The 16,537-nt window shown below is 43.4% G+C and overlaps 1 protein-coding gene across 6 annotated transcripts in view; it reads left to right on the forward strand.

Moving 5' to 3' along the window:
- GRIA1 (glutamate ionotropic receptor AMPA type subunit 1) overlaps nt 1–15,320 on the forward strand; it is a 322,677-nt gene extending 307,357 nt beyond the window's left edge. For 5 of the 6 annotated variants that reach the window (XM_019028221.4, XM_004042863.5, XM_063706887.1 and 2 more), the window contains 2 exons: nt 3,801–3,935; nt 12,474–15,320. In XM_019028221.4, the coding sequence (XP_018883766.1) occupies nt 3,801–3,935; nt 12,474–12,674 (336 nt within the window). In that variant the 3' untranslated portion in view covers nt 12,675–15,320. Of the gene's footprint in view, nt 1–3,800; nt 3,936–12,473 lie in introns of those variants that run through there. The other variant, XM_055389529.2, reaches the window with a different exon arrangement.
- The last annotated feature ends 1,217 nt before the right edge of the window (nt 15,321–16,537 follow it).

A 16,537-nucleotide genomic window follows, 5' to 3' on the forward strand; every position in this document is an offset into this window, starting at 1 on the left:
CCTAAAAGGCTAAGTCAGATTACAGATTCAGCATGTGGAGGGCACGTAGGCTTCCCCTAAAAATCCAGGTGTAAACATAACAGAAAAATGTATGGAACTTAGATAGGATATAGAGAGAAGCAAAACTGTGCTTTTGCTTTGTACGAGTTTATACTTTCTCCAAGAAGATAAGAAGGAATGAAAGCATTTGGAGAAACTGAAGCTTGGCCCGAAGTTAGCAGGTCTTGATGGCAGGCAGCACCAGTCTCAGTGGAAGTCACTGGTCTGACGGCCAAAAGCCTTGGCTTCTCCCTAGAGCTTTCTGCTTATTCCATAAAGAAAGTTTCAAGTCTCTCTACCTTAGGACTAGCTCAGACCTCCTCATGAATCAGCCCTACATTCTTGGAAGGGATGTTGGCTCAGAAGCACAGAGGGAGCCTGAGACAGTCCCCCAGTATGTGGAAAGAACAAGGAGAAATATGGGGGGGAAATCTCCTTTCCATATGAGGGAGACAGCAAATCAAGATAACAGGTTAAGGAGAACAGATGAGTGGGGGGTTTCGTCACCACTCGTCACCATTCGTCACCATAGCAACAAGCCCAGCGATTCTGCAAGACAGGAGTTATATTTTTCTTTTCACCTGTCACTCTTCTTGGTACTGTCACTCTCTTTCCCCACTCCTGGCGGGAGGTGAGTTGTGACTTTTCCACCCCCCCGACAAGCTGCCTAGCTTTTCGGGTGTGCAGCTGCTATGGAATAGGAGAATGGGGTACCCTGAGGGGTGCTCAGAAGACTCAAACTCCATCTCTCCCCTGTCCCTGATCACAGCTGGGAAGTGTGTAGCTGTGAAATGTGAGTAGCTGTTTATACACAGATCCACGAGGAAGCTGCCTCTTTTATGGACACTGCAGACCAGAGGAACCAGAGCTGTGGTCCTCAAATAAAAGGGATTTTTGTCCCTGCCCCAGGATTTCCCATTTTATTCCCACAGAGTGAGACAAACAGAGTCAGTAAAGGCAACTAAACAGAAGACCATGGCCTGAGGCCTCCTTAGAAAGATCGTATCAAAAAGCTAATGACACACTTAAGGGGAATCAGAACATTTTGTGTAAATTGAAACTCCTCAGCTATCTGGACTAAGACTACACCAACACCAGTCCTTCATCCCACATCCTATTAAATAAATCTGAATTTAGGTGGTTGTGTTACGTGTGATATTGGTGGCAATTGGGCCCAGGTTCTCCCTTGATTCCAGAGGTCTTTCCTGATTGCTCTACTACAGAGCTGTGTCAGCATAAACAGTGATCAATGACATTGTGCATCCTTCAAAAGGTGGCAGTTCCTATACCGTCTAGCTGTCCTCTTTGTAACGGATATATCCCCCCTCACACACATTGCCATCTCCCTGGGCCGGAGACCTTCTTCTAAGGTGAAGGATGCTCTTCACCTCCAGACATAATCAGTCATTAGGCCCTCCTTCTTCGCCTATATAGAACATGCCTTTCCACCCCCGTCCATATGAAAATCTCACCCTACTTCCTTCCTAGATATACTGGAAGTGAATGCTCCTCCTTGTAAACCAGGGAGGCAGATACCCTCTTAGGGCCTTTTGAAGATAATAACAGAAAAAGATGCCCATCAATCCCTTGTCCTTGGAGGCTATCCACAACCAAGGTAAACCTCAAGAAGAAAACAGCTTGGTGACCAAAGGGGCAAGGTGTGCTTTGGCTATTGAAAGACTGATCAGCTCATGAAGTCAGCAGCCTCCAGCTTTCTTGTTTACCACCTGCCCTCAGGCCTGTCCCTCTACCTACTCCTTCTGAGCTCCACTGTCAACCACTCTTTACTAAGGTTTGAGCTGATAATACATGCCTCCTAACCCCACCCCTACCCCTGTTTAAACAGAAGAGTTTCATAGGAACTTCTGTGAACTGTAAGTCCCCCAAGGACTCTAAAGCATTACTCTCCAGAGGAAGAAATACATGCCTTCTGAACAACAAACAGGGAGACATTTTGAGTATTCTAAAAATCATGTGAAGTGGGAATTTACCTGTTCAGCCAACTCTTGAACCAAGCACTGAACTCATTTTTTGCACATTACCCTTATCAGGCCATTATAGAAGAGCAGGAGAAATTTTGCCCCTTTGAGTCCTTTGAATAATCATTTCTACTGCTTCCAAAGCCAGGCTATGCCTTGCCAAGTGTAACCTATATTCAACAGCCATCTGCTTTAGCAATACAGGAAGCCACCAAGGGGGCATGCTTTAGATAATCCTACAGCTCTGCTGGCCAAAGCTGCTACTGGAAGGGAAGGGATGCTGCTATTTACCAGCTACAGTCCCCAAGCTCAGTCCTGCTGAATCCTGTACAATGCACCAACTAGAACTAGGGAAGAGGCCACTGACTTATTGGTCAATAAGCGATTCCTTTCCATATGCCCCGATTCTAATAGGCAGACGTCAGTCGAAGAGTCTCTAGGGCAATACAGTCCACCCCTTGCATGGCTCACCTACTTCCCCACCTGAAAAGGAACACATGGAGAGGTATAAAGGCCATATCCTATCCAGTGCCACCAACTAGCCAATGATGGTGTGTACCTGTGCCAATTGAGGCATGCATTTCATTTTAATTCAATGAGACATTTATTGTACATGAACAAACAATATAAACAAAGGTGTTAGAGCTGCCATGACATCTAGGAATGAGTATTCTCCTAGTAGTTAAAGATGTTCTTTTGCCTGTGTCAAGAGTCTGACTGAGCAACTTGCTGTGCTTCCTGAGCCATTACCTCTCACCATGACCATCAGTTGTGTTTGATTGTTCTCACCACTTGGGAAGGTGTTGTCCCTCAGACTTTCACTTTTGAACTCCACTGGAGGTGACAGAACTCAGGGATGATCTCAGGAGACCAGTGGCCTTCCTCTGGCTCCACAGGGTAAGCCCTGGCCACCTCCTACTAGACATGAGTACTTGTCTTCAGACTCCTAGGAATGAAGCACCCTTTTCTGTGACCCTGCTCATCCCAAACCAGTGTAAGATCTTTTATCTCAGGCAACAGAGATTTCTAAATTCAGCCACCTGGGTCTGCCTCCAGTGTTTTTAGCAAGCAACTCCAACAGAAAAATGATATCAATTAAGCATAATTATTAAGATTTAATAGAGCCATTTTTCTATCTCAGAGCCTTTTTACTATTCTAAGCCCCCTAGTTTTTCTTCCCCCTAAATCGGCACTCAGAGCAGTAAGTTAACATATATATCAGTTGGTCTTTATTATACGTACAATAACTGTCTTATTAAATTGAAATCGAATGCACATCTAGGGGAAAGTTCATTGTAAGTACCAACTCTCAGAAAAATGCTCGGGGACATAAACAATGAGTGAGGCCAATGCGTTACCAAGCAACAGAGGAAATTGGGGTGGGGGGGTGGGGGGCAGGAATCGAGCTGAAAAGGAAGGGACATGGTTTTTTGAAAGAATGGGCTAAGCTCAAAGGTGCAAATTTTGGTAGAAGCCGCCCTAAATTTCTTGTGATATCTCTCACCCTAGAAAAGGCATTGAAGAGTGGGGAATTGTAATTACAAGTTCAACATAATCAGGGAGGCTTGGAAAATGTATAAATACATATACACACACACTTTTTCCCTGGGGAATGTTTAACACTTGGTCAATGAATAAATAGCCTATCCAGCTATTGCAAATGTTAAAGAGGGTGTGGGGTTGAGTGTATGTGTGAAAATATGCTGCTGCTTGGATGGTCTTTAGCCTCTTGACTCACTTTATTCTTCCCCCTCCCCTTCCTTTCCCTCCTCCTCTTCTTAGGACAAGACAAGCGCTCTGAGCCTCAGCAATGTGGCAGGCGTGTTCTACATCCTGATCGGAGGACTTGGACTAGCCATGCTGGTTGCCTTAATCGAGTTCTGCTACAAATCCCGTAGTGAATCCAAGCGGATGAAGGTGGCATCGTCTTCCCGGGCCTTTTTCCTAACCTGTTCTGTGATGCAGCTGGGTTTCCTGGGAGTCCCTTTGCTAGAAAGGGTGGGGAATGACAGGTGGTTGAGGTCAGCACAAGACAGGAAGCAGGAAGCTGTTACGAGGAAGGTGACGGGGACAAAGGCAGCCATGAGAAAGGAAGGAAGATGGGGTGTGTCAGGCCAGACACAAGGCCCAAGAAAAAAATTGCATTTGCCAGAGAGGGGTCGGTGAGATTGAAGGTTAGTGGTTTACATGGATAGGTAGCGCAGCGAGAGGCAAGAGTGATGGCTACCAAGGCTCATTCTCTCTGAAGTTTCATCAGAAGTGTGGCTGCAAAAGAGAGGAAAGGATGTCTACCCTCTACTCTGTGCTGACCTTGTCATACCTGGTGAATTGGGTCTTTTCTTAGGCTCCACTCTAAGAAATAGACATTGACAAAGAGGACCATGTGCAGAGAAAGGTAAGCAGATTAGTGAGATGACCCCAAACCACATCAAATGTAGCTAAAGGGAACTGGAGAAGAGAATTGTGGAGGATTTAAGAGCTGTCTGTAAAATACCAATATTTTCCAAGTGGAAAAAGAAAACAGGCTAGTTCTATGGAGTCCCAAAGCATACAACAAGAACAGATGACTAAAGGTGATAGAGGATAAATGTTAACACGATACACTAAATTTACTTTTCTAAAAGAGTTGTCTAAAGAAAGGCTAGAATATCCCAAAAAGTAGCAAGCTTCAACATCACTGAAGGTATACAAGTAGAGGATGAATAACTCTTGACAAGAATATGGATTCAAGCATCAAAAGGCAGTTTGGATTAAATGATCTTCAAGGCCCCTCAACATTTAGCTTCAGTAAGAAATTATTTGTGGAAGTTAATCATGTGAACAATACCATGATCAAGGCATCATGAGGACTCAGAGAGGAGGGAGGTGCATTCTATGATCATCAGCACCTTTCACCTTCCACAAAGAATGGGCACAAAATAATTACTCAGTGAGGCAATCTATGGTATAGATAGGAAGGCCTACAGGAATTTAGAGAAGAAAGATTGAAGAAGGCTTCCAGGAAGATGCCAAAATTCAGAAGGACAGGTGGGATCTAGATAGAGAAGGGGAAAGAAGTACAGTCCCTCTGGGCAATGTAGCCATGGTGATATGCTGACCTATACTGTTACCTTGATTTGACAAGACTAACAAGATCCCTTGGTAGAATTTGCTTTATTGGATTGTACCCTAAGAAGCCTACTTTTCAACAGACATTTGCCTCCAAGCTCAGTATGCCCACTCTTGCATCCAAACATAGCCTCCTGCCCAGCCTCTCCCTGCCTTGGACCCTCAATCCTACACACACCTCCGGGGTCGCCCTTGGAGAAGACATCTCTGAGCATTTGCTCACTCTGTTTAGAAATTCTGTATTTAGTTCTGTACATGAGGAGCTGGGGGCCTTCTGTCCTGGCATTCAGCATTTCCCTGTCAGCCTACCTACCCCACTCCCACCCTAGCAATCTGCTCTCCTCACGTACTCCATACCTTCGCCCCCACCTCATGTTCCCACTCATGTGCCTTTTTATGGGCCGATCCCTCACCCTGTCTTCTGTTTCATAGAGCCCATTTAAAAGGCAACTTCTCCAAGACACAACAAGGAACAATTAAGGAATGGAAGTTCAATGACATTTCACCAGGGACCTAGGAACACCCCAATCCTACTCTTGACCAGCTCATCCATCTCCAGGTCCCTCTCATGTCCTCTCAAATGACAAGAACTACAAAGGCATGGGCTTCAGACTCTAAACCCAGTGTAGACCTCCAAGGAGCTTGGCTGCACACACAAGGACTCCTAGAACCTACTCAAAGCTCTTTGACCATTCCATTCAAAACACAGGACTAAAGACTCTCCTACCTTACCCTCCAAAATGAGGAAAGGTTACTCCGGTGGCAAAAAAGGGGAACAGGACAAGAACTAGGGGAGCTACAACCTGTACCATCCCTCAAAACCTTCTCTATAGACCATGACTCAAGCCAGAGGCCCAGAGTTGGCCCAGTACAGATTATAAGGAGTTCCTTTCTTCTCATTGCTTGTCTAAGACACAGTACAGCATCATCATCTAGAGTAGAAGCTCTGGAGAATGAATATCTGGGCATAAATTCTATATCTTCTCCATTTGTTAACTATGTCATCTTAGGTTTTAGTAACTCTCTGATCCTCATTTTATTTATTTATTTATTTATTTATTTATTTATTTATTTATTTATTTATTTTGAGACAGAGTCTTGCTCTGTTGGCCAGGCTGGAGTGCAGTGGCATGATCTCAGCTCACTGCAACCTCCATCTCCTGGGCTCAAGCAATTCTCCTGCCTCACCCTCCCGAGTAGCTGGGATTACAGGCGTGTGCCACCACACCTGGCTCATTTTTGTATTTTTAGCACAGATGGGGTTTCACCATGTTGACCGGGCTGGTCTCAAACTCCTGACCTCAGATAATCCACCCACCTCGGCCTTCCAAAGTGCTGGGATTACAGGCATGAGCTACCACACCAGGCCTCTGATCCTCATTTTCTATAAAATGGAGGCAGTGGTACTACATACCTCATAACATTGTTGTAAGGATTGTATGAAATAATGGATATAAAGAGCTTGGCAAAATTCCTGGGCCCCAGTAAGCCCTCAGTAAATAATAATGACAATGATAACTAGTATTTCAAATAATAGTTGTTACTAGTGGCCAGATACATCCTCCTTAAAACTTTCCTTTTATTATCCCTATTTACATGAGCTAGGGTTCTTAAGCTATATAGATTGTGAGTTCCTTAAGGTAAGGAGTTGTGTGGACATCCCACACACTGAGAGTAAGTATTAGTAAAATTAATGTGAAATTGTATCCAAAGGAGAAAATCTCTTACAGGATGAGGCAGGGCATGGGAGGGAGCTGCTCTTAGTTAAAGCAAGTATTGCCGTCAAAACCACCCAGTCTAGGAATTACAAACAATATCATCCAAGGGGCAGTTTTGGCCCCATGTTTGTGCTCATGAACTATGACGAGACCAGTCATCCACCAAGCAGGAAAGTTCCTGGACATCCAGCCCTTTCTCTGGGATTACAGTGACTCCCAATAATCATAACCAGTGCCAGGTGGTGGTGCCAGAGTGGCTAATGCCTGGGATCCTCTTAAAACTGGGACCATGTTGACCTTCACTGAAGTCACACTATTTAGATTAAAATGAGAATCTTTCAAAGAGGCCACTGAGTCATGACATAGCTTCTTGGGGACATTCTCACCCTTCCCTTTACAATGAAGATGTTAAATTTTTCAGAAGCCAACATCAGGGTCTCTTGGAATCATTAATGTAATGTCTTCCACCACAATCTTCTAGAATTAATTCCATTGATTGGTGTGACTTCTACCCAACTCACTGAGGCTCCTAATAGAATTTTCTATCTTCCAACTGCAGAAAAGATACTTTCTTTATTAATCAACCCAGCCTTAATTGTTGATGCTCCATCAACTCCTCTCTTATCCGAAAGAGATAAGACAAATGCATTCAACTTGCCTCTCAGACTTTTCAGCTTTGCAGCTCTCTTTATTTTTCTGTGCTTAGCTTTCTCCAAAAGCAATTAGTTCTTTTCAGAAGTGCAGCCCCCAACCTTACAGAGACCCAAATTGGTGATGACATGGGCATTTGATGAGAGCTTTCCCTCTCATTTCTTTCCATTATCACAGTATTTGGTCCACTCTTTTTTTTCTTTATATTTTTTTATTTTATTTTATTTTATTTTGAGACAGAGTCTCGCCCTGTTGTCCAGGCTGGAGTTCAGTGGTGCGATCTCTGCTCACTGCAACCTCTGCCTCCCAGGTTCAAGTGATTCTCCTACCTCAGCCTCCCGAGTAGCTGGGACTACAGGCACGTGCCACCACACCTGGCTAATTTTTTGTATTTTTAGTAGAGATGGGGTTTCACCGTGTTAGCCAGGATGGTCTCGTTCTCCTGACTTCGTGATCCACTGCCTTGGCTTCTCAAAGTGTTGGGACCACAGGCATGAGCCACCACGCCCCGCCCTTGGCCCACTCTTAAGGCCTTAACCCCCTAAACTCGTTCAGGGTCATCTTCTCATGTGTCTCAACAGTGCTTAAAAACATCTTCCTCACTCTTCATGGATGAAAGAACGAGAGGAAGAGGGGCAGCAAAGAGAAAGAAGGGTGGGGGAGAGAGAGAGAGACGAAAGGAGGAGAAGAAGGAAAGATGATTTTTCAGTAACTTTTATGTTCAAAGTGATTTCTACACATTTTCATTAACCATGCAATAAGTTGTTCTTACAATCCTACAGATGAAATAAAGGTTCAAAGAAGCTAAGTAGCTTTTCCTGGCTAGGTCACACAAGCTAGAAACTAAAAAACCAGGAATTAGACCTCCAACATGGTCTCCACAAAGCCTGGGCTTTTGGTACTAGCCAAGCCACTTTTCCTAGATCTCTCTGTCCTCCTTCAACCACATGGCAACGGATCATTTTTGAGCACCTATTCTCTGTTCTTCCAGTCCCAGCCACAGTGCTGCTCACAAAGACAAAGAAAATGTAGCTCTACCCTTCAGTTCACCTCATCTGACTGACTATAGTATTTAAACCCTTGCTGGGTGTTGATGGGTCTCTTTCCCCTTTGACATGTCGATGAGCAGGACAAGTGTCACAGAGATAGTGGGAAGGCGCCCTACAGGCATCCCTTCCACAAAGACATACTGAGCACCACTGTGTGCTGGGCAAGGCTTGGCACTGGGGATACAGTCAAGAACAAAACAGACACTGCTTCTTTTCTCAAGAAGCTCAGAGTTTGATGGGGAAGACAGAACATAAGCAAACACTTACATGTTCAATGAGTGTTAGTGAAAAAAATGCCCAGTGCTGTCAAGTATAGAGCAGAGGCCTGTCCTGATAAAAGAATGGGTCAGTCAGAGCAGCTTCCCTGAGAAACTGATATTTAACAGATTCAAAGCATGAAAAGAATTAACCAGGAAAATGAATTGCCAGCCATACACAAGTGTCAGAGACCCAAAGATGTGAACTCTTGCCCAGAAAGGGGAAGAAGGCCAAGGAGACTGGAACACAGACTGAGGGAAAAGGGTGATATGTGAGAGTGGGAGACTCAGAGAGGGACTTCAGGCAGCTCATAACATTTCGGTCTAATTCAAATTGTCATACAATAGCAGAAAATACATAACCTAAGATACATTGCAAATTGAATAAAATCTCAGGTCCCCTGCCCCTCCTCTCTGCCTGGGCAAACAGACTGTCTCCTGAATCCTTATCTGATATTAAGAGCAGCAAAGTATTATTCACCACCTCATTCCCAAAGGAAAATAATCCCCAGCCTCTCTCACCCCCACTAGAGATGCTGACCTTTCAAAATTATATACAGCTGTGCTAACATAGGGCATGTTTAAGCTACAGCAATTGAGGGCTTGCACATTTTTCTGGAATTAATGAACAGCTGAGAGACTTGATAACTCAAGGGGAGCATCCTCTACAGCAGGTGGTCACTGGTGCTTTGCACGCCTGCCTGAGCAAGGACATTACTAAAGTTTAAGCTTTGATTAGGATATTCTATGATGTGCAGAGGCTGAGCACACTCTTCTTAGAAAAGCAAGTGGCTGAGAAGTTAGGATGCAATCACTGTTAGGGAAATAAGGTCCCAAAGGGCCAATTTTAGGGTCTGTAAGTTGGATGTTTTACTCATCCCTTTGTCTCTGAATATCAGTTCCAAAAACACCACCACCACCCTCAAGGATGAACTTTAAGAATGGCTGGCATGTCAAGGAGGGATAAGGGAAAGCCACATTCCCAAAGGCTAGGGGAGAAATGACAGCAGTTTATGACAGCTTAGCCATGACGGGGGGCGGGGAGTGGGGGGGAGTAGGAAGAATCACATTTAGAAGGTCATTCGTCTTGTCACTAGGTCACACATAACTGTTACCTTAAACAAGTCAGTCATTGTCATCAGGTTCTCTGTAAAGTAAAAAACAAATTAGATCATGTGGTTCAACTGTGCTTGCATTTTAGAATCACCTAGGGAGCTTTTAAAACTCCAGATGTCCAGGCCATACACCACACCAGCATCTCTAGGATAGGATTCAGGCATCAGGGTTTTTTCCCCAAAACTCCCTGGATGGTTCCAATGTGCAACCAAGTTTCAGAACTAGTGATGTAGTTGACATTAAGCATTGCTTTCCACTGCAAAGTTTGGACTCCATTTATCATTTCTCCTGACTTTCATAAATGTATTCGAAAAGAAGCCAGTGAGAAGGTAGTAACCATCCATGATAAGGGTATGGAGTCATTGACTTTGAGAAGTGCTCAGCTTCCTTGAATACCAACTCTAATGATGTGACCTTTGAGATTTTTAGTTACATGCCTGGCTAAATTATCTCAGACTTTGGCAAGCACCAATGTTGACTAGGTTATCAATCTTGTCCTTTAAGACAAATTCACGAAGTACCAAAAACTTCAATGGAATATTATGAAAATATGTGAGCCTTATGAGGAACAAAGTCCAGGGTGATCTGTGTAAACTTTAGTGGTTTTTTTTCCTTAACTAAAGGGATGTGGCAGAGAAAAATCATGAATGATAGACATTCCAAGCTAATCTATAGAAGTTTCCATATTTCCCACAGATATAAATAAAATGTTATTTTCTCTTCAACATTTTTAGGTGAGGATAAGTAACCATTAATTTATCATATTTTCATTTTACATTTCCCTGGTGTAGCTTCAAGGTAGTATTTATTTGGCCTTTGACTTAGAAGCATGCAATCCAGGTCACACTTTTTCTTCAATGGAAGACAGCCAAGGGAGAATGTAAATAAATCAAGTCATGGGTTTGAGGAGGAGACAGAACCAGTGTGGGTGGTGCATCATATGGGGCAAATCTGTCTGAATCATGGATTTTAAAAAGAACATTTTAAAACATTGTCAGAACTGCCAGTAATACAAGGATAGCAGGGGGAAAAAATGGGTCAAAACTGCCCTGTTTATCTCTGTCTGGCCACAGAAGGTTGACTGATTTCTCTGGTCACTAGAATAATGGCAATATGTCAGAGAGGAAGTCATAGACTTTTTGAGATGGATCCTAGGTGGTTGGTGTTTCTTAGACAAATTCAAAAGCATCATTATGCATCTAATTTCTTACTGGACACTCTGTGGGATAGCTGAGGATTGAGAAGACATGGCCCTTGCCCTCCTCCAGAAAGCTGTCTTACAGAAGACAAAACTTATACACTGGAGGCAGAACCATTACAAGAGAATGTATACTGCACGAGTACAAGATGAGAGGAGCCAGCACTTACAGCAGGCTGGTGTAGTCTAGGAAGGCTTCAAGATGACAGTGAGAACAGAACGCACCTTGAAGAAGAGGTAGGGTTGGCCCCATTGACAATTCTTTATATTGATTCCCACCAAGAAACCAAACCCCACCTCAAAAATTCTGTGATTGTTTCTTAATGGAAAGTTTGAGATGGACAGTAAAAGATAAGCGTCTGGATTTCCTATCATCAATGGTCTTTCTCCAAAGGAACGCTCAACAGAACGCTTCCTCTTGTCTAAGACGATATGGTTCTAGACCTACTCTGTGGTCTTGAATATCCCACTTAACTCATCTGATTCTGGGGTGATCCTTGGAGTCCTTTTCAGACCTAGAATTCCAACATTCTAGAAGTCACAAGCTTAGTGGCACTGATCTGATATGTCAGTCTGGAAGTACAGGGTCTACATGCTGATGGGAAGCAGTTGACGCACAGATGATAATCTTTGGAATGCATTCTCATTTTCTTTAGCACATGTTCCTTTCCAATTAGATTTTGCATATTGTATTATTCAAACGAGTCCTACATTCCCTTAACACATGCCGCTGTAGAGGTAGGCTAGAATTTTTTCTGAAGTAAATCAGAGGTAGTTTTCCATTTTAACCAAACAATATCACACCCTCAATTTATTTGAACATTTCAAAGCATTTTTCATGCGGTAGCACCATTCTTGCTATAATAACAGTGTGTAGGTGCATAGATAATCATGTTATAGACATGGAGGTTTAAAAGTTCTAGAACACTAAGGAGGTATGTACAGTCACATGACTAATTAATGTCATAACCAGAACTAGAATCCAAGTTTCCAAACCCCTTTCCCGGAAGGTTTTCCACTTAGTTGTGTTGCTACATCACACATTAATCAATAATATCAAGGAAATATTCCACCTTTAGAAATCACAGAATGTAAGAATAAGAAAGGATCTTCTGTCTCACCCAATCTAACACACTTCACTGAACATTCAACTTGAGGCTAAGAGAGGGGATCAGACATGTCCAGAGCCAAGTGATAGTTTTCTGTGTTCCTGAGAAGTCAGAATTAGCGTTGTAGAATAGGAAAGGGGGTGGATGGGGAAGCAGAGTTGGATTTACATTTGAAGTCCAGTCTTGACTCATTCCCATTGCCTGTCATTGCCAAGGACCCGGGGAAGAACCCCCGGTCCTCCTGAAAAGGGTTTTTGTTTGATCCCACAGCAATCCATCAACGAAGCCATACGGACATCGACCCTCCCCCGCAACAGCGGGGCAGGAGCCAGCAGCGGCGGCAGTGGAGAGAATGGTCGGGTGGTCAGCCATGACTTCCCCAAGTCCATGCAATCGATTCCTTGCATGAGCCACAGTTCAGGGATGCCCTTGGGAGCCACGGGATTGTAACTGGAGCAGATGGAGACCCCTTGGGGAGCAGGCTCGGGCTCCCCAGCCCCATCCCAAACCCTTCAGTGCCAAAAACAACAACAAAATGAAACGCAACCACCACCAACCACTGCGACCACAAGAAGGATGATTCAACAGGTTTTTCTGAAGAATTGAAAAACCATTTTGCTGTCCCTTTTCCTTTTTTGATGTTCTTTCACCCTTTTCTGTTTGCTAAGTGAGGATGAAAAAGTAACACTGTACTGCAATAAGGGGAGAGTAACCCTGTCTAATGAAACCTGTGTCTCTGAGAGTAGAGTCACTGGAACACTAATGAGGAAACTGCACTGTTTTATTTTAATTCAGTTGTTAGTGTGTCTTAGTGTGTGCAATTTTTTTTCTTACTAATATCCATGGTTTGCAGGTTCTGTTAGGCCCTTTCCTTCTCCTTACTTCTTATCCCCAACTCCCTACCCACCCCTCTTCAGTTTTCAGATTGGAGATTCAAGATTTGTTCCACTTTACAAGCAAAAGGAGAAAAAAGCAACCTTCAAACTAATTCTCCATGGGGGGCTCTCCATGTTACCCTCCACTCCTTGGCCCCAAGCCTTTGATGGAGACAGACATTGTTGGAGAAGTGGGCTGCCTTCCCCAAGTGGGGCACTGCTTAAGCACTTATTTAGTGGAGAACACAGGTGAAAAGCAACTCAGGGTGAGGGTGGTGGAGAGGGCAGGGGCAGATGTGCAGTCAGAGAAGGACTCCTGAAGTTACTGCTGCTCAGAAAAACAGTTCCTTTAATGTGGAAGAGCCATTTCATAGGTCATAGGTGGTATGGTATATTTCTTCAGAGTCAACCTTGGCCCTGAGAAGTATGTCCTCCTGGTGTGCTCAGGCTCAACGGCAGTCTGGTGGCTGAAGGCACTTGGCCTCCTAAACCAAGCAGAATTTTGGGAAGAGATAACAGCCAGGGAGATATTGCCCATGATTCTCACTTTTTCTTTGCCTGGCATCTAAGCAGGAACCCATTGTGGAGTAGACTCTCTTCTTCTATGGAGCCTCTGACATGGGGAGCAATGCTAAGCAAGCTAAGTGTAAAAGAAAAGTGACAGAATAATTTTCGAAGAGGAAGCCTCATCAAAAGCTCACACAAAATAGAGCTTCCCATGGTGTGCCCTATCCTAGGTTTAAGAAAACACGTATGAAGTTTATGCTGATGCAAAGAACTTGGGTTTTTATGTTAATATAAAGTGTTGTTTTAGCATGTGGCCAGATAATGCTCTGTCATCTTTAGAAAGTGAGATACCCAAGGAAATAATTGAAGAAGTATAGGGAGATGGATTAAGTTGATAATGACATTTAGGGCAACTTAAGACCTTTGATCCCAGGTTCTAACTCAAAGAGGCTGACCTTCCCCCAGCTAAGATATCATGAGGACGCTGTATTCCAATATATGTATGATTGGGGCTACAAAGCTGAACTAAAGCAAGATTGGTGAAGTGGCAGGGTTTATAGAGAGAAGCCCAGGCTGAGTTCAGCTTTTGTTGGAAGTGAGAATCCCTGACATATAGCTTTCTTGGAGATCCCAACTCTCATTCTTGGTGCAACTGGCTTCCAGCTCTCCAGCAGTCACTCTCCTAGGTGCATGATTCAGTGCGTGCCATGTGTCATTAGCTTTTACTGATAACCGTACTCTGGCTTGTTCCCTTACCCCCTACTTCTATCCAATTTTCTCTGCTAGGGGTTATCATTAGCAATTGACATGCTAAAGGTTTTGGAGCCTACCTAGGGGTAGGTGCAGCTTTATTGGCTTTTCTGTGGATTCTCTCAGTGGACCCACACCATCTCTATGTCTCTCCACTCTCCTGCCTTCAGCCATAGCAAAGAATCCTTCCAAAATCAAACTCTTCACTTTTTTGACTCAAGTGTTGTTGTTCAGTCTCTTGCGTGTCAATGTGGGCATGGTTCATGAAACCGGACCCTCAAGATGGATGATTGCTTTTAACTACTGCCAGCTGATGTCTCTCAGCCCCTGCCCTCACACAAGATTTTTCTCAGCCTTCAGCCTACCACTGCGGAATCCGATGTGACCCACCATTAGGGAGTCTGCATCTTGGAAGAGTTGGAAATAACCCTTTAACATCAACATGCTTCAAAGACTTTTTGCCTTTGGCCTGGTAAGACGCCTCTCCAGCTACTGAGCCCACAAGTAACATGAGCGGATAAAAAGAGACTTGTTTGTGCTAGAAATGAGGGTCTATGCTATGAGGGGGTCCAAGACTCTGGCGAAATATGCTTTTTCATCAATGGAGAAATGAAAGGAAAACACAAGCAAGAAAAAAGTTAACTTGTATTATGTATTTTTACTACACTTTTCTTAAAAATAGAGCATTGGGAAAACTCTGAAAGAGACTGACATTTTTCTCAACAGGAATCCATACTTAACAGTTCTGGCTTTCATTAAATTTTGCTCTTTGGTACCTGGGCCTTTTATTTAACATCTATATTTGTTTTAACTCTCTTGGCAGATGTGTGAAAGGATTCTTGCTTGATCAAACACTAAGTATTTTTTTGGTTCCTGTTTTTCTTTCAAATAGCCAGGTTTTTTTCTTTTGGTATTTGCATAAAATGAAAATATCACCGAATATTAAATCACTGTGGATCCATTATCTACTTTTCATATTTGTCCATTCCATTTTTGTGCCATTTCTGAAGCTGGGGCTCTAGAGATTATTTCCTTATGGCAGAGCCTAAGACTAGTAGGTTTTTAACTGTGACCACTGTTTCTAACTCACAAACAGCTCTCGAGTCATTTCAGCTGAACTAGAACATTGTGAGTTATTCATCCAAATAGGATAACCACAACAATAATGAAAGACAAACGGTGGTATTTGGCTTCCAGGAGCTACAATTCCAATTGCATAAAAACCAGGGCTTGACTTGCAGCCATCACAGTACCTCTAGGGAACTGGATAGTTCACATGGAATGTCTCCCAGACATCCCCAAACTGGAGAGGTATAGCTGAGATGTGCACGAAGTCACAGCCAGAACCAAATCTAGACCATGCTTATAAGTCTGGATTATCTAGAGGATAATTTTGGTCCTCAGACACCACAACTTTCATTCTTGCCTAGAAGCTTTTTTTTTCCCCCTTAAGCAAAATGGCTTTCTGTAAAGGATCTGACATTTGTTGATACTTAGATATCAATGATTAAGAACAGCTTCAAGTGTTTTCTTTCCCAAGGAACACTGCATATTAACAAGGACCAGAGGTCTAGAATAAATGAACAGGGAAGTTCAAACAGTAGCATGGACAGTAACTACTACAATAGAAAAGGGTTGGGAGAAAGAAGAGAAACTGGCAGGCTTGTGTAAAACCACAGTCATTGTTTGCATACACCTTGCAGCATCTAGGGTACCTCTGAGTGAGGAAGCACTTAACACCAGCTGACTGCAGAGAAAAACGATTTCTGCTGCCTTACTGTCAAATAGCTTGGACAATGGTCATAATGGCTATCATAGCACAGGCTGCCATGTATTGAGCACTTGCTATGTTAAGCACACTTCATACCTTCTATATCATGAAAAAGGCCCTCAAAGTAGGGCCTTTCAGATGAGGAATCTGAAACTTAAAGAAATTACATAACTTGCTCACAATCCTGTAAGTGACAGCACCAGGATTTGAACTAAGTCTGTCTAAATCCAAGCCTTTACAACCCTAACTACCCACCTCACTGTTAACCAGGTCATGATGAACGATGGCCAGGAAATACCAAGTGAGTTCTCTACCTACCTGTTATGCCAAAGTAACTGAAAATGGAATGGTGAAAGCCACACCTGCTACTCTTTTTGGAAAGCCACTCCATGCTCAGGGCATGGAGAGAT

The sequence above is a fragment of the Gorilla gorilla genome, chromosome 4 (genome assembly GCF_029281585.2).
Source record: "Gorilla gorilla gorilla isolate KB3781 chromosome 4, NHGRI_mGorGor1-v2.1_pri, whole genome shotgun sequence".
NCBI classification, from domain to species: Eukaryota; Metazoa; Chordata; class Mammalia; order Primates; family Hominidae; genus Gorilla; species Gorilla gorilla.